At 47.8% G+C, this 21,838-nt stretch overlaps 2 protein-coding genes across 14 annotated transcripts in view; both read right to left on the bottom strand.

Moving 5' to 3' along the window:
• Positions 1 to 21,838, bottom strand: part of LOC126536996 (uncharacterized) — a 615,291-nt gene that overhangs the window by 257,703 nt on the left and 335,750 nt on the right. The window lies entirely within an intron of this gene.
• On the bottom strand, positions 1,148 to 21,279 carry LOC140216320 (uncharacterized). Its single transcript, XM_072286694.1, has 3 exons — positions 20,545 to 21,279; positions 19,543 to 19,670; positions 1,148 to 1,295 (listed from the first exon to the last, which is right to left on the bottom strand). Exons 1-3 carry the CDS (start codon positions 21,277 to 21,279, stop codon positions 1,148 to 1,150), a joined length of 1,011 nt encoding a protein of 336 aa, XP_072142795.1.

Here is a 21,838-nt window from a genome sequence, read left to right on the forward strand (position 1 = left end):
TAAGTAATAAACCAGCATTCAAGCAAATATTAGCACTACGAATTAAGTGCTTCCAGAGCAGTATATATTTACGGACAGATCAAGAACACAGCCAAACTGTCCCTCAAAGGGAGCATTAGGGGGCCTACATGCAGGCGCTATTTTAGGGTGGTGACAACACCAAATATTTGACCGCTATTGATACCGACAAATTTGTTGACTAGCAATTTCGATTGCAAATATGACTAGAAGTCGCGGCGCATTCTTACTTTTTTTTGTCGCGCTCTGATGTACCCGTGCTGGCACGCGATCTATTAAAGTTCCTTTTTTTTAGTTTTATACCAATGCGCACACGAAACCTCCATACATCTTTGATATACCAGTTGCCTTTTCCTTTTATTTAAGCACATCAAACTTATTTCCTATTGCATGTCGTGCTACACGTATAAAGCAACAAGTTACAAGGCATTGTGCTGCGCTCGCATTATCTCGCACCAAGAATGTGAACTGCATTATTTAGCATTGCCGTTGCCTTCCACTTGTACGTAACATATAAGGGATGTTTTTTCCAAGTGTGCCGTAATAAAGACTGCGGTTACTAGCCTGTGTAACTAAAACGTAGACGTACCGTGTACTGCGCTCAGACAGGCTATGTCTCTGGCTGCCGAGGCCAAAGTTTATGGGAAAAGTTAATTTCACGTCACCGAAGGTTGCGGACATCTTATAATTTTGTCGGAATGTTTAACCCTGTAATGTAGCTGGTGGCCACAGGTGCCCTTACAGAGGCTGTCACCAGCCTAAGACAGCGTTTGCATGTAGGCTTCCTTGGGAACCTGCACAAAGGCGAGAGAAGTCCACCGGCAGCCAACGGCGCCTTTACTGATGAAGACCTTGATGCCTTTGGCGCATACCCCTTCATGGAGGTTGGCCAAGAGTCGGGCATGCGTGTTCAGATAATGATGATGATGACAAAATGTATTTATTAAGGAATCGCGCCAAGGCCTATAATGGGGAATAGGAAGAGGAGGGGGGAGGCGTATTCAGAGCCGTCCTAGAAGCTGCGCGTCCTAGAAGAAAGTCAAGAGCGAGTCCAGAATGACCCTGTCGGAATCCACCGAGCCAGTTGCCGGTCTAATCCACTCCTCGTAGGACGACACTTGCACCGCCCTCAAGTGGTGGTCCCGCTGCTGAGCGTGTCGCTGGCACTCCTAAAACAGATGGGGCGCGGATGGTCGCGTGGCCATGTCGCAGTCAGGGCACCTGTGTGGCGCCTGGAGCGCTTCTTGGTCCACGGAGGCTGTGGGAAGGCCGGGTTCCTGCGATGGAAGGGAATTGGGAGACAGAGATGGAGGGCGTCTTTCCCGGCGTGGCCGGTACTGCCGCCACCGCTCCACCACATCCGGTGTGAGGACGTAGCCAGAACGAAGCCTATGCAGCAGCACCTGACCCGACCTGGGAAGACCGGCTGGAAGTGGGTCTGGGTCTGTGGGCACACTCGCACGGAGTTCCGTCTTGCGTCGGTTGGCTGCTGCTCTCAGAGCTCTGTCTGGGTCATACGGGGCTCCATTTGTCGTGTTGCTTGTGCTGGTTGTGAGGGTTTCTGAAGGATCCCGGGAAACGACGCGGTTGGAAAGAAGGGCGCGCACCGCCTCATGGGCTCTCTCATTTCCCTCGATGCCCTGGTGACCAGGGATCCAATGAAGTGTTGCAGTGACCCTGTGGGCCTCCGCACGCCTGAAGGCCTGCTTGACGAGGAGTACTTCCGAAGATGCTGTGTGCCGCGACTTGCAGGCATGCAGCGCATACGGAGAGTCGGTGTATATATTGATGTGTTTTGCTTGCTTGGTGCTTGAAGCTCTATATAATGCCCAGACTATTGCGCGGAGTTCAAGTTCCGTTGGGTCGTCAGCATCAGCAGTTGTAAAGGTAGAATGTGTCTCACAAGAACCCACTACGTGGTAGGCGACTGCTCCTTCGCTAGTGCGTGGGTCGAAAGCGGCGTCAGTGTACACTTGTTCGTGGCTTGGCGGTGCGTCTGCCAATGTCTGGACATGACGCGCAGCGAATGCTGCCCGGCGGTGCGCATGTTGGGCGCCCCTGTTTCGGGGCCAAAAGTTCAAAACGATTCAGTAGACAGTCATTAAATAAAAAAGGCACATATAATATAAATGAGGCAACAAGGAAAGAATAAAATAAATAAAGCGGTCGACAATGAAGTCGGTTTCATGCAATAATGAATTTTTCTATGGCGATAAATACATTCCTGTGTGAGCGCCCAAGCACAGACGCTCCGACAGAAAACAGTACAGAAGTGTTCAATGGCGGGCCGAGCTGTCACACTGTAATTTCTAATGTCCTTTTTCTCAGGGAGGAGAAACGCCGGCATTGTAGTAAATAGTGTTCAATCTTTTCTAATGATTCGCTGAAATGGCACAAAGGGGAAATTGCCAGACCAGATCAGTGCATGTATAAATTTAGGGGTGGGACTCGACAACGCAGCCTCGTTAATGTCCCTTCCGTCTGTCTGGTTTTGCCAAATTTACTGCTCCAAGGGAACTGTAAGTGGTGTAGTTCCGAGGATGATGTTAGTTTTGATATTGATGTTAAAAGCATGTATCTTCTAAACCTGACAGACGTGATGAAATCTGTGGTTGGAAAAAGGGTAAACACAGGGCCTGTAATGGAACCCGTGGCCAAGCTGTCTGGTGTTTCATTCATAAGTATGCCTTTGTGCCCAGGTGCCCATAATAATCGTAAACTGCGCAAATGACTTGGAGCCAGTGAGTAGAAAGCTTTTTTAATATATGCGGCTCGGCAGCAGCATTAAGTGGGGTGCACAGCGATAAAGAATCTGTTACTATTATTGCGGTTGTCCCAGTATGCACGCACTGTAACTGGTGCTCCCCGTTCGTTCTTTGGGCAAATTGTGCTTGTGGCCTTCCTCGGCCATGATTTGCTGAGAACGGAGACCAGCATACGTGCTTACATGGTTCGAAGTGCATGAAGTTGATAGCCACATGCGTGAAAAGGCCCGCAAAACTGGCTGCCGAAGGTGATGCCCACAAAACCGATTTGTCCATATTGAGACGAAGTGGGGCACCAAGTGTGAGCTACACATTAGCGGCCTCCCGAAAGAAAAGAAACGTGCAGGTTGGAAAAGAGCTAACGCTAAAATGCCGGGTAGTTCATGTCGCTGTGTTGGCTGCGGTAGCAGATTCCTGCGCCATCTCATTGCTTCGCAATGCAAGTTGCTCATCTTTAACGGCGACTGTCACTGCAAACAGGTGGGTCACTCTGTCCAATCTGCTTGCGCTGCAGGTTGCCGCTCGTTACCTGACCGCCATGTGCGACGACGGTAAGCCGTTTACGAGTCCGCGTCAATGATTCCAGCGTATCTCGACATGCAAACTTTATTTCTGCTCTTGCACGAGAATGTACACTGCTTGTCTTCTCCCAATAAGTCGCACGTTCTGTTACCTCACCTGTGGCTTGTTTGTATGGGCGGCAGTAGAGGCTCTTTGGTCTCCTGGGAATTAGAATGCACCAGCTACGCGGTAGCAAAGACACCGAGGCATGCCGCATAGCCGGCAGGGCGAGTACGGCGCGTACCAGCGTATACGCTACCGGTGAAAAGCGGCCGTATTAGATGTTTCTCGAGAAAGCTGCACATCCCCTTCCTGGTTCAGCAGCGCCATCTGGCGTCCACCTACGTAAGTTCCATGCACTGCCACTGCTTACTTTCGTAGCACTGCGGAACGTATAGTTTCGCTTCTCTAAAGTTGGTTCTATTCTCTATGCGCGGGAGGTCGCGGGACCGAATCGCGGCCGCGGCGGCCGCACTTCGATGGAGGCGACATGCAAAGACGCTCGTGTCCCGTCCGTTGGAGGCACGTTAAAGAAACCCAGCTGGTCAAAACTCGCAGTCCCCCATTACGACATGCCTATGCACCTTTTCATCGGGCGAGGAGGAAAGGGCGCGCGGCGAGCCTTTCCTACTCTCTGGCTTGGGCGATCCGGCGCAGCGCTGCTTGAAAGTATTGCTGTCGCGTGGTGCGGAAAGATATCGAGATGCTTTAGATCGTACTTTGTGAAATTTACGCAATGCCCGTTCATATAAGGTCGTCGGGGAAGCCTTTCGGTGCGTCGGTAACTCCAGTACGCGGAGATATCTATTGAGGGCGCAAACATATGAGGCCCACTATCAGCCGCGGTGTGTATATGTGTTGTGAATTACTTTGCGTATATTAGTTTTAATTCAACGAAGAGAATCGGTGTCTCTCTATTACCAGCATGAAATCGGAAGTCTGCTCACTATCTGATTGCTTGACGTAGGGACTAAAACATAAGAGCGCATGCACGTGTACGGCCAACCTAAGGCAACCACGAAGCATCTAAGCGGCAGGCGCTATCAAATTTGTGTGGTACACCGGCATCGTTCTCCCGCATGTCAAGTCTACTAGGCTTGAAATTACTATATGTCTACGCTAGCCTCCTGCATGAGGCCCATGGCGCTGCTCAACACAGCGATCACTCAAACGTATTCCTCAAACGATACGGAGAATAGATGTCACATTATCAAACTGTCATATTTCGAAAATCTTATACAACTCACTCATTGCGGCAAGACTGGCGCACCGCATTTGCAATACCTGTATTTAAAGGAGGTAATCGAAGACAGGCAACAAATTACCGTCCAGTGTCACTTACTTCAGTTAGTTGCAAAGCCTTCGAACATATAATAGCAAAGCACATACTCAGGTTTCTAGATCAGAACAATTTACTGTATCCTTATCCACATGGCTTTAGGACCGGGTTATCAATTGTTACACAGTTAATAGAAACAATTCATGACTTTGCGGGTGCACTAGATATAAGACAACAGGTTGATGTGGTTTGCGTGGATATTGCGAGAGCTTTTGATAAAGTACCTCATGTCCAATTAATCTTCAAGTTACGTAATGCAGGAATAAATGAATTGATAATAAAATGGGTTGAAGCATATTTAACCAACCGTACGCAGGTAGTTAAACTGGATGGTTATGTATCAGATTTATTAGCTGCACTCTCAGGAGTGCCCCAAGGCTCAGTATTGGGACCACTATTGTTTCTCCTTCATATCAATGACATTAGTAGCGTGGCAGAAGAGGGTGATCAGGTTAAGCTTTTCGCAGATGACTGTTTAATTTACACCACAATTACTAAACTAGATGACCAGCTTAAAATTCAGAAATGTTAGCAAAATTAAGACGATTGGTGTAGGAAATGCAAATAAATTAACCCCCCCCCAAAAAAAATTAAATTATGGGGTTTTACGTGCCAAAACCACTTTCTGATTATGAGGCACGCCGTAGTGGAGGACTCCGGAAATTTCGACCACCTGAGGTTCTTTGACGTGCACCTAAATCTAAGTACACGGGTGTTTTCGCATTTCGCCCCCATCGATATGCGGCCGCCGTGGCCGTAAATTATCCCAAATCTACATATACACACACCAGCAAAAAGAAAACTATCTATTCCTTTTTTATAGCATTGGAGGACATATATTGGAGAATGCGCACCAGTCCAAGTATCTAGGGGTAACAATAACACGAAATTTGACATGGAACCAACATATAGATAAAGTCTGCATGACTGCCTATGAAAAGTTATACTTTCTGAGAAAAAACTTGGAATATGCATCGCGCAATCTAAAACTTATTGCACACACCACCTTCATTAGGGCGATACTAGAATATTCAGCCGTTGTTTGGAGTCCCCATCATGTGACGCTTAAGAAAAAGTTGGAAAGGATACAGAGACTGGCGGCGCGTATTGTTTGTTCGACGTACCGAAGGACGGAATCGGTCACGCTTATGTTACAACGTTGCAACTTGGATCTTCTTGAGGTACGTAGAAAGAAATATAGGCAGAAGATGCTTTATCAAATAACGCAGGATCAACTTAAGATTGATAAGCTCAAATATCTACACGCTCCAGGCAAAAGAAACCCGCGAACTAACCACGACTACGTCATAAAGCCGTACCGTACCAACACTGATACATATCGATACTCTTTTTTCCCGGATGCAATAGAAATGTGGAACCAATTGCCAAACGCTATTGTTAGCCTAAATGATGTCACCAACTTTGAAAATGCTGCTGAGGCGTATTTAGGGGAGTTTCCAATTTAGTTTTGAAGTGCCAAGTGATATGTGCGACTTAATGTTCATTGTACGTACTTTGATAAATGTCAGAAGTGCGCTGAACATCATTCAAGTGAACATCTCATTCACTGTGAAATGACATGTGTTAAGCTACCTTACGTACATTGGCATTGTACATATTTGATGTAAGTAATTGTATTGTCCTCTCTGTTATGACCCTCTGTGAGGGTTGACAGTATTAATAAATAAAAAAAATTAAAAAGGGGGAAGGCAGCTGGGGAGGATCAGGTAACAGCAGATTTGTTGAACGATGGTGGGCAGATAGTTATAGAAAAACTGGCCACCCTGTATACGCAATGCCTGATGAGTTCGAGCGTACGGGAATCATCGAAGAACGTTAAGATAATTCTAATCCATAAGAAAGGGGACGCCAAAGACTTGAAAAATTATAGACCGATGAGCTTATTGTTCGTTGCCTACAATGTATTTACTAAGGTAATTGCAGATAGAATCAGGAACACCTTAGACTTCCGTCAACCAAAGGACCAGGCAGGATTCCGCAAAGGCTAGTCAATAACAGACCATATTCACACTATCAATCAGGTAATAGAGAAATATGCGGAATATAACCAACCCTTATGTTGTCACAGCTTAGTAGGAGACGGGAAAGCCGGTGTCGAGGACGTGTAAAAGCACTTTATCCGAGCAGTCAACGCGACGTCGTTGTCGTCCGTTTTTCTACTCACGCGCTTCTTCAACGTCGTTTTCATCGCCTGGCACATACCCGCGGCGACCATATAGGATGTGGCATTTGACTCTCCTTTGAAAAAAAAAAAAGGCATCGTCCCGATGCACTAACCACCGAAAGCTGTGCACAGACGGTGCAAAGTTTAGGTCATGAGGAAAAGTATGGCTTCATACGAAGCACGTGCACAACCTCCGGCAGATGCCGCCGGCGTTTGGAGCAGTTATGGCTGTCGGGGACAACTTCATAATTCACATCGCTGATGCGGCGCAGAACTGTATACGGGCCGAAGTATTTTCGCAGGAGCTTCTCAGACAGCCCCCGCCAACGAATCGGAGTCCAGGCACATACCTGGTCATAGACGTTGTATGTGACGGGTCTGTGCCGGAGATTGTGGTGTCGGGCATCGTATTCCTGTTGTTCTTGGATTCGGAAACGCGCAAGCTGCCTGGCTTCCTCTGCGCGTTGCGTAAACTCCTCGGCACCAGTCTCGTCGTCACCGCACTCGTGTTCGGGAGCATTGCGTCATACATGGTTGTCACTTCCCGGCCGTAAAAGAGGTTAAAAGGCGTCACGCGTGTTGTCTCTTGACAAGCCGTGTTATACGCAAATGTAACATATGGTAAAATCTTGTCCCAGTTCTTGTGGTCGACGTCGATGTACATACTCATCATGTCTGCCAGAGTCCTATTCAGGCGTTCTGTCAGCCCATTGGTTTGGGGATGATAAGCCGTGGCCTTTCGGTGAGTGGTACCACTGAGTCGCAAAACGGTATCCAGAAGCGCAGCCGTGAACTCAGATCCTCTGTCTGTTATGACCACTGCGGGAGCGCCATGCCTTAGGACGACGGCTTTGATGAAAAATCGCGCCGCTTCGGCTGCTGTTCCACGTTGGATAGCACCTGTTTCGGCGTATCGAGTAATATAATCTGTGACGACGATTATCCATCTATTTCCGGCAGTAGATAGTGGAAACGGACCTAAAAGCTCCATCCCAAGTTGTTCGAACGGCGCTTGCGGTATCTGAACAGGATGCAGCAGTCCAGCTGGCTTGCCGGGTAGGGCGTTGCGGCGCTGGCAATCCAGGCATGTCGATATGTATCGTTTCACGATCGACGCAAGTCTCGGCCAATAGTACTTTAGCCTAATTCTCGCCAATGTCCGAGTGTAGCTAAGTGACCAGCGGTCGGCTCGTTGTGACAGGCATGTAGGACTTCGTCGCGAAGAGATGCGGGAATGACGAGTAGGCAGCTGCTGCCACTAGGTGAAAAGTTCTTTTTATAGAGAACGCCGTGGCGCAAGCGAAACGAAGGCAGCCCTCTCACGAATAACCTCGGCACGCTGCTTGTCTTTCCCTCTAAGTAATCGAAAAGAGGAACCAGTACTGCGTCCTCGCGTTGGTGGCGTGAAACGGCGACAGTATCTAGCACGCCTAGAAAAGCCGTGTCGTCATCGTCGTGCACTGCAGTCTCTACAGGATACTGAGAAAGGCAGTCGGCGTCGGTGTGTCGTTTCTCTGATTAGTAGACAACCGTGAAGTCGAACTCTTGGAGCCGAAGACTCCAGCGCGCAAGCCGACCAGCTGGATATTTTAATTTAGTCAGCCAGCAAAGTGCATGATGATCGCTGACAATGGTGAAACACCGACCATACATATATGGCCGAAATTTCAGGACGGCCCACACCAGTGCGAGACATTCTTTTTCTGTAGTGGAGTAGTTTGCTTCCGTCCATGATAGCGTCCTGCTGGCGTAAGCAATCACTCTTTCGGTGCCGTCCTGCCGCTGTACAAGCACTGCGCCGAGGCCGACATTACTAGCGCCGGTATGAAGAATCGTAGGAGCTTCGTCATCAAAGTGTGCGAGCACGGGAGGCGTCTGCAGCCGTTGCCGTAGGTCGTGAAATGCCCGTTGCTGGTCTTCATCCCACACGAAGGGGCCATCTTCTCTGTTTAGATGTGTTAATGGCCATGCGATGCGGGAAAGTTCTGCAATAAAGCGTCGGTAGTAGGCGCAAAGGCCCAGAAAACGTCGTACGGCCTTCTTATCTGATGGCGTTGGGAAATTAGCAACGGCAGAGATTTTATCAGGGTCAGGTCGGACACCTTCACGACTGACAACGTGACCGAGAAATTGAAGTTCTTCAAAGCCAAAATGGCACTTTTCAGGTTTTAAAGTTAGACCAGCTGAGCGTATTGCTTCAAAGACCGTCTTTAGTCTCCGTAAGTGTTCCTCGAACGTGACGGAGAAAACAATCACGTCGTCGAGGTACACCAGACAGGTTTGCCATTTGAGGCCTAAAAGTACCGTGTCCATTAGTCGTTGAAACGTTGCTGGCGCTGAACACAAACCGAAGGGGAGCACCTGAAATTCATAAAGTCCGTCGGGCGTTACAAAAGCGGTCTTCTCACGGTCTCTCTCATCCACTTCTATTTGCCAGTAGCCGCTTTTCAAGTCCATCGACGAAAAGTAACGTGCGTTTCGTAGCCTGTCCAGTGAATCGTCGATACTCGGCAACGGATAAACGTCTTTCTTTGTGATCTGGTTGAGTTTTCGATAGTCGACGCAGAAGCGCAGGCTACCGTCCTTCTTTTTCACCAACGACAGGCGATGCCCAAGGATTCTTAAATGGCCGAATAACCCCGTCCTCAAGCATCGTCTTCACTTGTGTTTGTATCGCCTCGCGCTCTTTCGGTGGTACATGATAAAGATTCTGCCGAATTGGTCTGGCGTCGGCTTCGGTGACAATACGGTGCTTAGTGAGCGGCGTCTGGCTGACTCGTGACGTGGATGAAAAGCAGCTTTTACACTCATCGATGAGCTCAAGAAGGCTGTTGCGTTCGACGGGTGACAAGGTGGGACTGATATCAACCACAGGGGCAGGCATGGCCACGGTGGACGTCGCGTGCTCCACTGAGAGGCAGTCTTGTATTGAGGTAAATTTGTCGAAGGAAGCAGCAGCCGTGCCTTTAACAATGTGTCGACGTTCCCTGGCGACGAAGAAGAAGCGCGTGAGCAGTGTACGCGACGTCGTTGTCGTATCTGTTTTTCTACTCACGCGCTTCTTCAACGACGTTTTCATCACCTTGCACATACCCGCGGCGACCATATAGGATGTGGCAGTATACAGCTTTCATTGATTACGAGAAAGCGTTTGATTCAGTCGAAACCTCAGCAGTCATGGAGGCATTACAGAATCAGGGTGTAGACGAGCCGTATGTAAAAATACTGAATGATATCTATAGCGGGTCCACAGCCACCGTAGTCCTCCATAAAGAAAGCAACAAAATCCCAATAAAGAAAGGTGTCAGGCAGGGAGATACGATCTCTCCAATGCTATTCACAGCGTGTTTACAGAAGGTATTCAGAGACCTCGATTGGGAAGAATTGGGGATAAGAGTAAATGGAGAATACCTTAGTACCTTGCGATTCGCTGATGATATTGCCTTGCTTAGTAACTCAGGGGACCAATTGCAATTCATGCTCACTGACCTGGAGAGGCAAAGCAGAAGAGTGGGTCTAAAAATTAATCTGCAGAAAACTAAAGTACTGTTTAACAGTCTCGGAAGAGAACAGCAGTTTTCGATAGGTAGCGAGGCACTGGAAGTGGGAAGGGAATACATCTACTTAGGACAGGTAGTGACTGCGGATCCGGATCGTGAGACTGAATAATCAGAAGAATAAGAATGGGTTGGGGTACGCTTGGCAGGCTTTCTTAGATCATGACCAGCAGGTTGCCATTATCCCTCAGGAGAAAAGTGTATAAGTGCTGTGTCTTAGCAGTACTCACGTACGGGGCAGAAACCTGGAGGCTTACGAAAAGGGTTCTACTCAAATTGAGGACGACGCAACGAGCTATGGAAAGAAGAATGATGGGTGTAAAATTAAGGGATAAGAAAAGAGCAGATAGGGAAGGGGAATAAACGCGAGTTAATGACCTCTTAGTTGAAATCAAGAAAAATAAATGGGCATGGGCAGGACATGTAATGAGGAGGGAAGATAACCGATGGTCATTAAGGGTTACGGACTGGATTCCAAGGGAAGGGAAGCGTAGCAGGGGGCGGCAGAAAGTTAGGTGGGCGGATGAGATTAAGAAGTTTGCAGGGACGACATAGCCACAATTAGTACATGACCGGGGTAGTTGGAGAAGTATGGGAGAAGCCTTTGCCCTGCAGTGGGCATAACCAGGCTGATGATGAGGATGATGATGATGAAACGAAAAGCTTACGTGGGGTCTGTTTGGAAATGAGAGACTTAGCGCTATTCGATACATCTGGCGCCGTTAACGACTGCATTTCAGATCAACAGAGAAGCTTGCAAACGAGAAGCAAAGCAAGCGGGGACGCTGTCGGCTGGACCATGACAATGACTGTAAAGAAAAAAAAAAGCAAAGCAGCACTTCACCAGGTGCACGTGAGAAAGTACATCAGTCTAACATGACTGCTTTAGAGAGAGTGTCTCAGTCCAACATGACTGCTTAAGAAAAGCGGGTCGAGCATCCGCACAACAGCAGTTCTTAAACACTCGGTCCTCCCGCGATACAAGGCGACGCGAACGTTCGTTTGGTGATATCAAACTAACCGCCTCTCCGCAGGACGCACGCACAAAAGCACACACGTTCGAAGGTCCGGAACCGACGTCAGAGGGGCCCCGTAGAACTCGGAGCCGTTCTGAGTAGCGCGTTGGGGAGTTTGGGAACAATAGTTGGCCCGCCGAACTCATTCCGTCACAAAGTCGATTTACTCACGCTGTGGCTAGAAGCTGGCGGCGACGCTCCCGGAATGTTGCCGTCATAGTCGTAAGTGGGTGGCAATCTTGCACTGCAGCTCGCCGTTCTTAACAGCGCCGGGATATTGCCGCCATAGTCGTAAGTGGGTGGCAATCTTGCACTGCAGCTCGCCGTTCTTAACAACGCCGGGATATTGCCGCCATAGTCGTAAATGGGTGGCAATCTTGCACTGCAGCTCGCCGTTCTTAACAGCGCCTCCATAGCCCGAAAAATCTCGACTGTCTAGCGCTGACAACCGCTGGGCAGGAAGAGAACGGCTGGTAGTCAGGGGGTGATTGATGCCTTGGCTCGCAGCGACCACTTGTTTATTGTAGTCACCGCCCCAAAACATCCAACAAGGACAGGCAACTGCAAAATGAACCCCACAACACGGCTCTGCGCCGAGGTGACGTACATTGGCTCTCACCTTAGACCCGCTAGGCTTCAAAAAAAAAAAAAAAAAAAACCCAACATAAGTGCAGAAAAAAAATGCTGCATTTCGCTATGCCAATTTCTGAAGCAATTTCGTGCTGAGAAATTCAGCAATCATGGAGGGAATCCTGCTAAATAAAAGGAGATCTTCTTGGTTTAAAAAAAATTAACACTAGTAACCCTAAAATTTAGGCGGGACCCTCAAACGCAGAATTCAAATTAGCCTGCTCAAACCATCAGCATTGCTATGCTGATGGTTTCTTATATAACTTATATGTATCTTATATCTTATATATCTTATATATATATATATATATATATCTTCTTATATCTAACGGAGCAGTTGTACTCTTGGAGAGTGAGGCTCCATCGGTGCAAGCGGCCATTTTTGTGTGACATTTGATTGAGCCACGTCAGAGGACAGTGGTCGGTCTCGAAGATGAACACGACAACTTCTGGGCGGCCCAAACTAAACAAGCGCATTCCTTCTCATAAGCGCTGTAGGCTTCCTCTCTTACATTTAGTTTACGGCTGGCATAGAGGATAGGATGCTCCTCGTTATCGTCGCCGACCTGACTAAGCACCACGCCAATAACTCTGTCGCTTGCGTCGCATTGAACTATGAATTCCTTTGTGTAGTCTGGCGCGCGAAGCACAGGACGAGAAACCAATAGCGTTTTCAAACTTTGGAAAGCGTTCTCTTTGTCCTTATCCCAGTGTACACTACTAGGTGCTCCCTTTCGGAGGGCGTCCCTTAATAGACATACCATTTGCGAGTAATTCGGAATGTACCGTTCATAGTATCCCACAAGTCCCAAAAAAGAACGAAGGTCTGTTTTCGTACGCGGCTGAGAAAATTCTCCAATCGTAGCTATTTTCAGCTCGGCCGGCCGTCTCGTGCCCTGGCCGACAACATGGCCCAGATAAGTAACGTGCGAACACGCAAATTTACACTTTTCCGCTTTCATCGTTAAGCCGGCTTCTCTCAACCGTGAGAGCACCTGTTTGCGGTGCGATACGTGTTGTTCCCAGCTGTCCGAAAAAATTGCTACATCATCTAGATATGGCAAGGCGAACTCCTGCAAGTCTTATCGGACAATATCCATTAACTTAGAGAAGCTAAACGGCGCGTTCTTCAGCCCGAAGCTAAGTGCAAGAGGGCGAAAAGTGCCTATAGGTGAAATGAATGCGGCATAGCTGCTGGCACTTTCTGAAAGGGGAACTTGCCAGTACCCCCGCACGAGATCTATAGTTAAAATGTATTTAGCAGGGCTAACTCTTTCAATTCATTCCTCAATGTTGTGTATCGGGTACAGCTGGTCCCTAGTGATGGCATTTAACTTCCTGTAGTCAACACACGGACGAGGGTCCTTGTTAGGCGTTTCTACCAGTATTAGCGGTGACGTGTATTCACTCTCAGCGGGCTCAATAACTTCCAACTCTAGCATGCGCTGTATCTCTGCCTCCATAATCTCTCTCTGTCTTGGAGACTTTGATTTGTAAGGCTTTGATCTTACTGGTTCGGTTGATGTCAGCTCAATTTTATGCGTTATTAGTTCGGTCCTACCCGGCCGATCGCTGAATCTCTAGAGATATTCCCCTAACACCTCTTTTAGCTCATCTAGCTGCTCGGGTCTTAGAGCGTGCGAGCTTACCGAGTGTTCTACTACTTCTAGGCCGATTTCAGAGTTGGAGGTCGCCCTATACTCTTTAAACTTGGTACTAGTGTCATCCTGCTCTTTGATGGTATAGTTAACGACTCCGCTCCGCTCTATATACGGCTTCACCAAGTTGCAGTGATATATCCTCACTTCCTTCCTGCGACCGGGCATTTTCAGATCATAGTTAGTATTGTGAGGCTCGGACTGAACGCAGGAAGACTCGCATAGTAGGGTAACGGTTTAATGCGGGTTAAGGTTACATTTCACACACCGACTGATCACTCCAGCGGCAATGGCTTGACTGACTCGCCCATCGCGGGCAAACAGCAAAAACAAGCGAGGCTCCCGGAAACGGAAGCAGGACAAGGTAGGTGACGATGTCGCTGCGGCTACTTGTTGCGCAGGTCACGTTGCGCCATCTGTAGCAGCCCACACCAAGTGGGCCAAGCACCATCACGTCACTCACATTCCACCCCCATCCGGATGACCAAGTCCCTTGGTCTAACTTGGCGTCCATATAGTCACTCAAGAACGAAGTCTCGCAAGTGACGGGGAACGTGGCGCACACGCTGTCGGCGCTGAGGCTGTGTTTGGTGGATGGCAGTTTCATCATCAGGGACTGTAGTGGCGGATGTTTCCCCTTCAAGGCTGGACGAAAGGTGTGCCACAGGAGATGACGGAGGTAGATACAACCTAATTTGCGAAACATGCACAGTTCTTGGCTGGTTAAGCAGGCGAGCTGTCATTCCTGACACACGCAAAGCCTTGAATGTGGATGCAGTCAACTGCACAGTGAGACGGTAGAGCCCTCTGAAGCGCGGTGTCATTTTCTCGTGGGGCGCTGGCGCTTGACGTTTGATCCATACTAGGTCACCTACTGTGAAGCTATGAGAGCGATGGGTACTATCATAGCGGCGTTTGCGGGAGGCTTGAGCTGCTTCTGAATTGGCAGATGCGTCTGAACGTTGCGCTGTTACGTCAAGGACGCGCTCAACAAGGCAGGTTTGTTGGAGCGACCGTTGTTGCTGGAGAGGAACCTTAGGCACGTAGCTGAAGAGTAACTGGAATGGCGAAAAGCTGGTGCTAGAATTAACCGAAGTGTTGACCGCAAAGGCTGCTTCATGGCGCTTTGCAGGCCATGATAAAGGTTCCAAAGCACATATTTTCCGTAACAGTGTAAGTAATGTCCCATTGCTTCGTTCAACGAGGCCATTCCCTTCAGGTCGGTAGGCTGTTGAATAGTGCGGCTCAATGTTATGTAAATGCACGAACCGCTTGAACTCTGTCAACTCAAAGGCCGACCCATGGTCTGAGAGACAGTAGTCATGTGCACCATAGCAATAAAATACTTTATGCAAAGTCTGAATAAATTCGCGTGCTGAGGTTGATGGAACGGCTCCTGGAGCAATAAACGAGTTGCAACATCAATCACGTTCAGTATGTACCGTGATGAGTTGCTGGGAGGCATAGTTATGTGGTCGATAGCAATGCTCGAGAATGGAACATCTGAAGTTGGCATTTTGCCAAGAAAACCAACACTTCTTGAGGTTGGACGGCTATACTGCTGGCAGCATTGGCAGGATGACACGTAGCTCTTGACTGCATTTTCCATCTCTGGCCACCAGTAGCGGTCTTGCACTTTGTGTAAATCCGCTTGACGTCGAATGACCTGCACCATCATGTAGTGCCTGGAGAATGGCGGGACGCAATGACGATGGCGCTACAACAGCATATGTTCCTGTCGGTGCCCGATGGTATAGCACGTTGTCGATTAGGCTGAACTCGGCCGGGGCATCTCCATTAGCAAGGCTTTGAAGAACTGCACTGCATTCGGGGTCTTTTTCTTGAGCGGCAACCAGCGCTTGAGCGGAGTGTGTGACTGCACACGAAAGTCTACACAAATGGTCAGCTACAACATTCTGCCGTCCAGGCAAATGTCTGACCGAGAAGTCAAATTCAACCAAGTCCATGAGCATGGAAGTAAATCTGCGAGATGGTTTCACACACTTCGTCAAGCAAGCAACAGTCCAGTTATTTGTAACTAGGACGAACTTGATTCCGATTAGATACTGACGAAATTTCACTATTATTGCCCAATGTACTGCGATGCCTTTCCACACGTTACTGTGAAGCTTGCGTTTGTCTAGCGTCACGGATCGGCTAGCATAGGCAATAACACGTTCTTTGCCATCCTGAAATTGTGACAACACTGCTCCTATGGCTTCACCAGAAGCATCAGTGGTTACTGTTGTTGCTGCATATTGATTGAAATGAGCAAGTAGTGGTGGCTCTGTAAGGGCTGAGCGAATAGTCTGCAAGCAGTTTCGCATTCTGGGGACCACAGAAATGTGGACGACTTGACAAGGGCTTAAAGAGGGGCTACCGCTTTAGCGAAGCCCTTGATGAATCGACGGTAAAAGCTGGCTGTCTGTATCCAGGAAAGGAGTTCCTTTTAGTTTCGGGGAGTTGCGATACGGTACATGGCAGCTGCTCTTTCTGGATCCGGGCGATGGCCTTCGCTTGAAATGATGAACCCAAGAAATTTGATGCAAGCGAGACCAAAGGAACATTTCTCAAGTGAGGCCTTAAGTCCACTGGTATGCAGCAACTGGAGGGCCTCTTCCATCAAGTCTGCAAATGTGGCGAATGACTGCATAGATAAGGATGTCATCGAGATATACTCGTATGCCGCATTTATCCGGGCGAGGCTGAAGGTTTTGGAATACTAGTTGCATGGCTCGCTGAAATGTGGACGGCGCATTCTTTATTCCGAATGGCATTCGGGTCCACATGTAAGTTCCGTGGTGGGTGATGAATGCGGTTTTCTCATAGTCCTGGGGTCTCAGGCTTACTTGCCAGTAGGCGCACTTAATGTCCATTGTGGCGAAGTAGGCGCAGCCAGCGATGTCCTGAATGACGTCGTCCACCAGAGGTAGGGGGTGCACAAGCTTGATCGTACGTTCATTAAGTGGAATGTAATTCACACACAAGCGTTTCTTTCCACTGCGAGACACCACAACAACTGGGAATGCCCACGGGCCAGATGCAGGGAGGATGATATTTTGAGCAAGAAGCTTTTCAATTTGCCTTTCGAGGAATTGCCTGTCTTCTAGCGTATATCTGTAAGGGCTGCGGCTGTACGGCACAGTATTTGGCAGCAAATCAATGCGATGTTGATTGTCAGTAAAATGACCAATGTCATCTTCATGGCGAGAAAAGACGGCATTGTTCTTGGCCAGTATGTCAGCAATGACAGACTGCTGTTCAGGGGAGAGCTGGCTGCCTAAATTCAAATTCAAATTTATTTGCCACCATGGTACAGATGATGGCGGGGACCCGTAGTAAAAGCTGCCGTTGGACAGCTTGACAAGGCCACGGGCCCCCACTTTGACAGCAATACAGTGGTTGTTTTTCTTTCCCTTTTTTTTCCTTTTTTTTTTCCTTTTTCTTTTTTTCTTTTTTTTTTTTTTCACACACACGAAAAAGAAAAGAAAATACAGGAAATACAGATAACAAAGGAAAAAAAAAAAAAAAAAAAAAATACATATAGCAGAGTTGTTATCCGGTTACAGTAGTCAGCATAAAATCAACAGCATTGTCCTGGCTGGAAAAAAAACTTACAATGATGGTGAAAGAAAGAAGAATTGGGTAGACAAATCACAGAAAAAAAAAAAAAAAAAAAAAAAAAAAAAGGTTAGGTGTAGTGTAAAAAATACTCGAACAGTTTGTGGCGTGTTGTGTTTTGGAGATCAATATCGTTTTGTGCGAGTTTGTTAAGAAGTCGTGGTAGTTTATTTTCTAATGTTTGATTACCATAGAAAGTTCTGTATGTTTTTACGTTCCATTGTGCTATGTTTCTTGTGCTGTACATTGCATCTCGTTTTTCTAAACCAGCTAATTTTGATAGAAAAGATATGTTCTTCAACACCTCGTTTTTCACACACTTGCTCAGACGATAGTCATAAAGTTTAGTAATTGGTAGTAAGTTATACTTTAAGAAAAGTGCGGCCGTATGGTAGGTATGCGGAACATTTTCAACAATTCTTAGAAATTTTTTCTGTAACAAGTGTAGTTTCTGAAGATTGCCTGCTGTTGTTGCACCCCAGGTTAAATGGCAATAGCTGAAATGCGATTGTATCAATGAATTATATAGCATTAGCATTACATTTCGCGGTAGTATCTCACGGTTCTTGTAAAGAAGACCAATAATACGTGAACATTTATTTGTTACAAAGCTGACATGATCATCCCATGACATTCTTTCATTAAATAATATACCTAATGTTTTAAATGAAGGCACAACTTCTAAGGGTACGGACTGAAGGAATATATTCTTAGTGAGACGGACCTTCTTGTTTCTACCTCTGAAAACAACGACTTTAGTCTTTGCTGTGTTAATCCGCAACGCATTTCTGCTACTCCAGTTTTCTATTTGCCTCAGTGCATTGTTTGCAGTATCTGTGAGTTCGGCTGCATTATCTCCGGCAAGAAAAATACTGGTGTCGTCAGCATAGATGATAAATTTAACGAATGGAGTTGCATGTACAATGTCATTGATGTAAAGATTAAACAGAAATGGACCCAAAATGCTACCTTGTGGAACGCCACAGCCTACAGATTGCATATCTGAGAGGAGACCATTTATTGCTACTGCCTGTTTGCGATCCATGAGGTATGACTGCACAAGCGATAGTGCATGGCCGCGGAAGCCACAACGCTCAAGTTTACGAAGAAGTATTGTATGGTTTAATAAGTCGAATGCCTTCGAAAAATCAAGAAAAATACCAATGACTATCCTATTATGTTCGAGTTCGTTCAATATATATTCTCGTTGATCTAATAGTGCAAGTTCAGTAGAGTGGTGCTTACGGAAGCCATACTGAGCTGCTGTTATAATTTTGTGTTTTTCTTCAAACTGCAAAAAGTTTCTAAGTATTACTTTTTCTAGTAGCTTAGAAAACACGGGTAAGATAGATATTGGCCTGTAATTCCCGAGCTGGTTTTTATCACCCTTTTTAAAGATAACTGTTACACGTGCAATCTGCATTTTACGAGGAAATACAGCGGTACTGACACAAAGGTTTAAGATATGCGTGATGTATGGTAAAATAAGGTCAAAAATATACCGTATAGGCTTTATCTGGAGGCCATCAATATCAATGGATGTGCTATTGTTTAGTTCGTGGAAGGCTGTCATTACATCTGCTTCTTCAACCGGTTTGAGAAATATAGTGTCGCTTATATGAACGACATCACTGAGATTGTTATGTGGGACTTGATTTCTAGAAGCGCAAATAAAGTGCGTATTAAACGTATCTGCTAATTCTTTTCCAGTTATACTTACACCATCGATATTTAGCATATTTAATTCACCTGATTTGCTATTTCTCCCCAAAATTGCGTTTAGCCTCTTCCACATAATGTCGACACGACCACAAGTTGACGTGAATTGATTTGTGTAATAGGCGTTTCTGGCTTTCTTGAGCTCAGTATTCAAGCGGTTTCGATATTTTTTAAACGCTGTCAGATCACATTCAGCTCTCGATTTAATAAACTTATGATATAGGATGTTCTTTGTGTTTATCTTTGCCACCAACTCCGGTGTGACCCATGGTTTGCGACTGTGACGCCTTTGTTTTTTTGTTAATATTGGGAAACAGGCCTCGTAAATCGGCTTCAGAATACCTAAGAATGCCTCGTAAGCATTATTGGCGTCATTTTCTAAAAGGACAGGCCTCCAGTTGTTCTTTTCTACCGAGTTTCTAAATGTCGCCTAGGCTGGCTGGTGGGAGTTCGGGGTGGATGGTTACAGGCACCGTAGTGCAGACTTGTAGTGTGGCAGTGCTGCTTTCCAGCGGCACTGTCTTCGCCGCCAAAACTTGCCAGGGAGGCTCTTCTTGCGAAGGTAAGGGTTCTCGTTGTAGACAGTCTTGTGATGTTGCTTCTGCAGGCGCAAAAAGTTTTGAGCGGGCTAAAATGACGGCATTGGCCATTCGCGGGACCAGACGCTGAGTGGCTAGAAGCGTTACACCCGTGGCTGGATGTTGTAGCTGAGTGGGCTCTGGTGGCTGGAAGATCAAGCGGGCTCGCGCTGCCAAAAACCAGTCTTCACCCAGAATAAGGGGTAGGACGTTGTTCTCCAAAACTGCTGCCTCAACCGCACCAGTGATAGGGCCAATAGTTATCTTAAGGAGGGCGGACCCAACTGGTTACGCTGTACCACCTCCAACGACAGCAAGAGGGAAATTAGTCCATGGCAAGATTATTGCGGAAGGTAGGATGGCTTTAGAAATCAATGTCACGTTCGAGCCAGAGTCCGGATATGCTTCGTGTTCTCCGACTCCTGCAATGGCCGCCGTGAAAAATGGACATTGATGTTGGGAGCCTTCAAGTTTTTCGGGCATACTGTGAAAAGCCCGTGGCTGTTGGGCATAAGGGATGGTTGACGGTGGTGTCCTGTTACTATGCGAGGGACATGCCGACGCCAAATGCCCTAACGCTTTGCACTTGTAACAGGTTGCTTGTGCGATGTCTTGGCCGCTCCGGAATGCTGGAGCCCCATACTGGGCAGAAATGGCTTCGTATCTTAGTCCCTGTTGTTCCTTGGGCAACTCGAAAATGCGCTGTCTTGGCTGTGCTGTTGTAGCTGTTGGCGGAGCTGGTGGCTGGAAGTTATATTGCTGACGTCCTGAATTGCCACTTTGAGATGAACCAGGGAGTGGCTTCTGTGGAAGCAGCGGTTGCTTCACGCTTGCTCTGTCATTGGCACGTTGAGTGCACTTGTCTAGGCTTGTGCACGTGGATATGAAGTCACGCACTGTTAACGGCCTATTAGCCGCGATGGCCGCAATGACATGTGGTTCTTGAAGACCTTGTAGTAGATAATCAATCTTCTGGGCGTCAATAAGGGTGACGGGGCAGCTTTCAACCACACGCAGCTTTGCGTAAGCGTACCCTTGTAGGCTCTCGCCTGGGCCCTGTCTGATCTTTATGACACGTTCCTGCCATTCGATGAGGGTCAGCTCCGATAAAAATGTTTCCTTCAGGGCGGCGCTCCATGTTTCCCAGGTTGAATGGTGATTTCCAAAAGCGAGGTGCCAATTACGAGCTGTGCCTTTCAGTTTACTTGCGGCAATGAGACGAGTGGTGGCGTCGTCGCATGCGGTAAGCTGCTGTACCCGGCGGACGTCATTGAGCCAGACATTAACATTTTGTGCTGGAGACTGATCAAAGTAAGCAATCGATGACGACAGGTCTGGCAGTGTGGTAACTGTAGTCGAGGGGCGTCGCAGCTGTTGAAACAGAAGTGCCAGACTTTCGAGCGTCGCGGTATCAAGGGTCAAACCTGAGTTGCCGGCGGTAACCGCCCTCTCCACGCTTGACCGTGGCGTTGCCTCACGACGTTGGTGAATGTCGCCTTCGAGGCGCTGAATGAGCTCTTCCTTAGAGCCGGTGCTCTCTAACTCGCGTCGGGCCAATTCATTACGGATAAGGTCGACTCCGAGCCGCGACATGGTCGTTGAGTCAAGCTCCTCCCAAATAATTCCTGGCATGATGCACCGCAAAGCGAGACTGGCGCACGGCAGACTAGGCGAGTGAGCGCTAAGCCAAAGGTTATGCGCGGGATTCAAGTTAGTTCCGGGCTAGTTGTGAACGTTCCCGGCACTCTTCATCTGACGGCCGTGCTTTTCTTCTGACGCGGAGTGAACACAGACGAGCGGTAAAATGGCAGAAGTATCTTCAGGCGTGAGTCTTCGGCGGCGTGAGGGCGCGACTACAAAGACGAATGCGGCTGAAGAGGCGTACTGACCGTCGTTCTTGCGCTGCCGTGGCTGAATGGCTTGGAAGAGGTTCGTGGTCGACTGCGCCAGATGTGAGGCTTGGGCTGAACGCAGAAAGACTCGCATAGTAGGGTAACGGTTTAATGCGGGTTAAGGTTACATCTGACACACCGACTGATCACTCCAGCGGCAATGGCTTGACTGACTCGCCCATCGCGGGCAAACAGCAAAAACAAGCGAGGCTCCCGGAAACGGAAGCAGGATAAGGTAGGTGACGATGTCGCTGCGGCTACTTGTTGCGCAGGTCACGTTGCGCCATCTGTAGCAGCCC

This window comes from Dermacentor andersoni, chromosome 3, assembly GCF_023375885.2.
Source record: "Dermacentor andersoni chromosome 3, qqDerAnde1_hic_scaffold, whole genome shotgun sequence".
NCBI classification, from domain to species: domain Eukaryota; kingdom Metazoa; phylum Arthropoda; class Arachnida; order Ixodida; family Ixodidae; genus Dermacentor; species Dermacentor andersoni.

What these genes read in the sequence shown, in the direction of transcription:
- LOC140216320 (XM_072286694.1), bottom strand. Translation starts at nt 21,279, where the DNA reads ATGCCAGGAATTATTTGGGAGGAGCTTGACTCAACGACCATGTCGCGG. An exon ending in CGGCTAATAGGCCGTTAACA is followed by an intron (nt 19,671 to 20,544) that starts GTGCGTGACTTC and finishes TTGCGCCTGCAG; the next exon opens with AAGCAACATCACAAGACTGT. An exon ending in CACTACAAGTCTGCACTACG is followed by an intron (nt 1,296 to 19,542) that starts GTGCCTGTAACC and finishes CTTCCATCGCAG; the next exon opens with GAACCCGGCCTTCCCACAGC.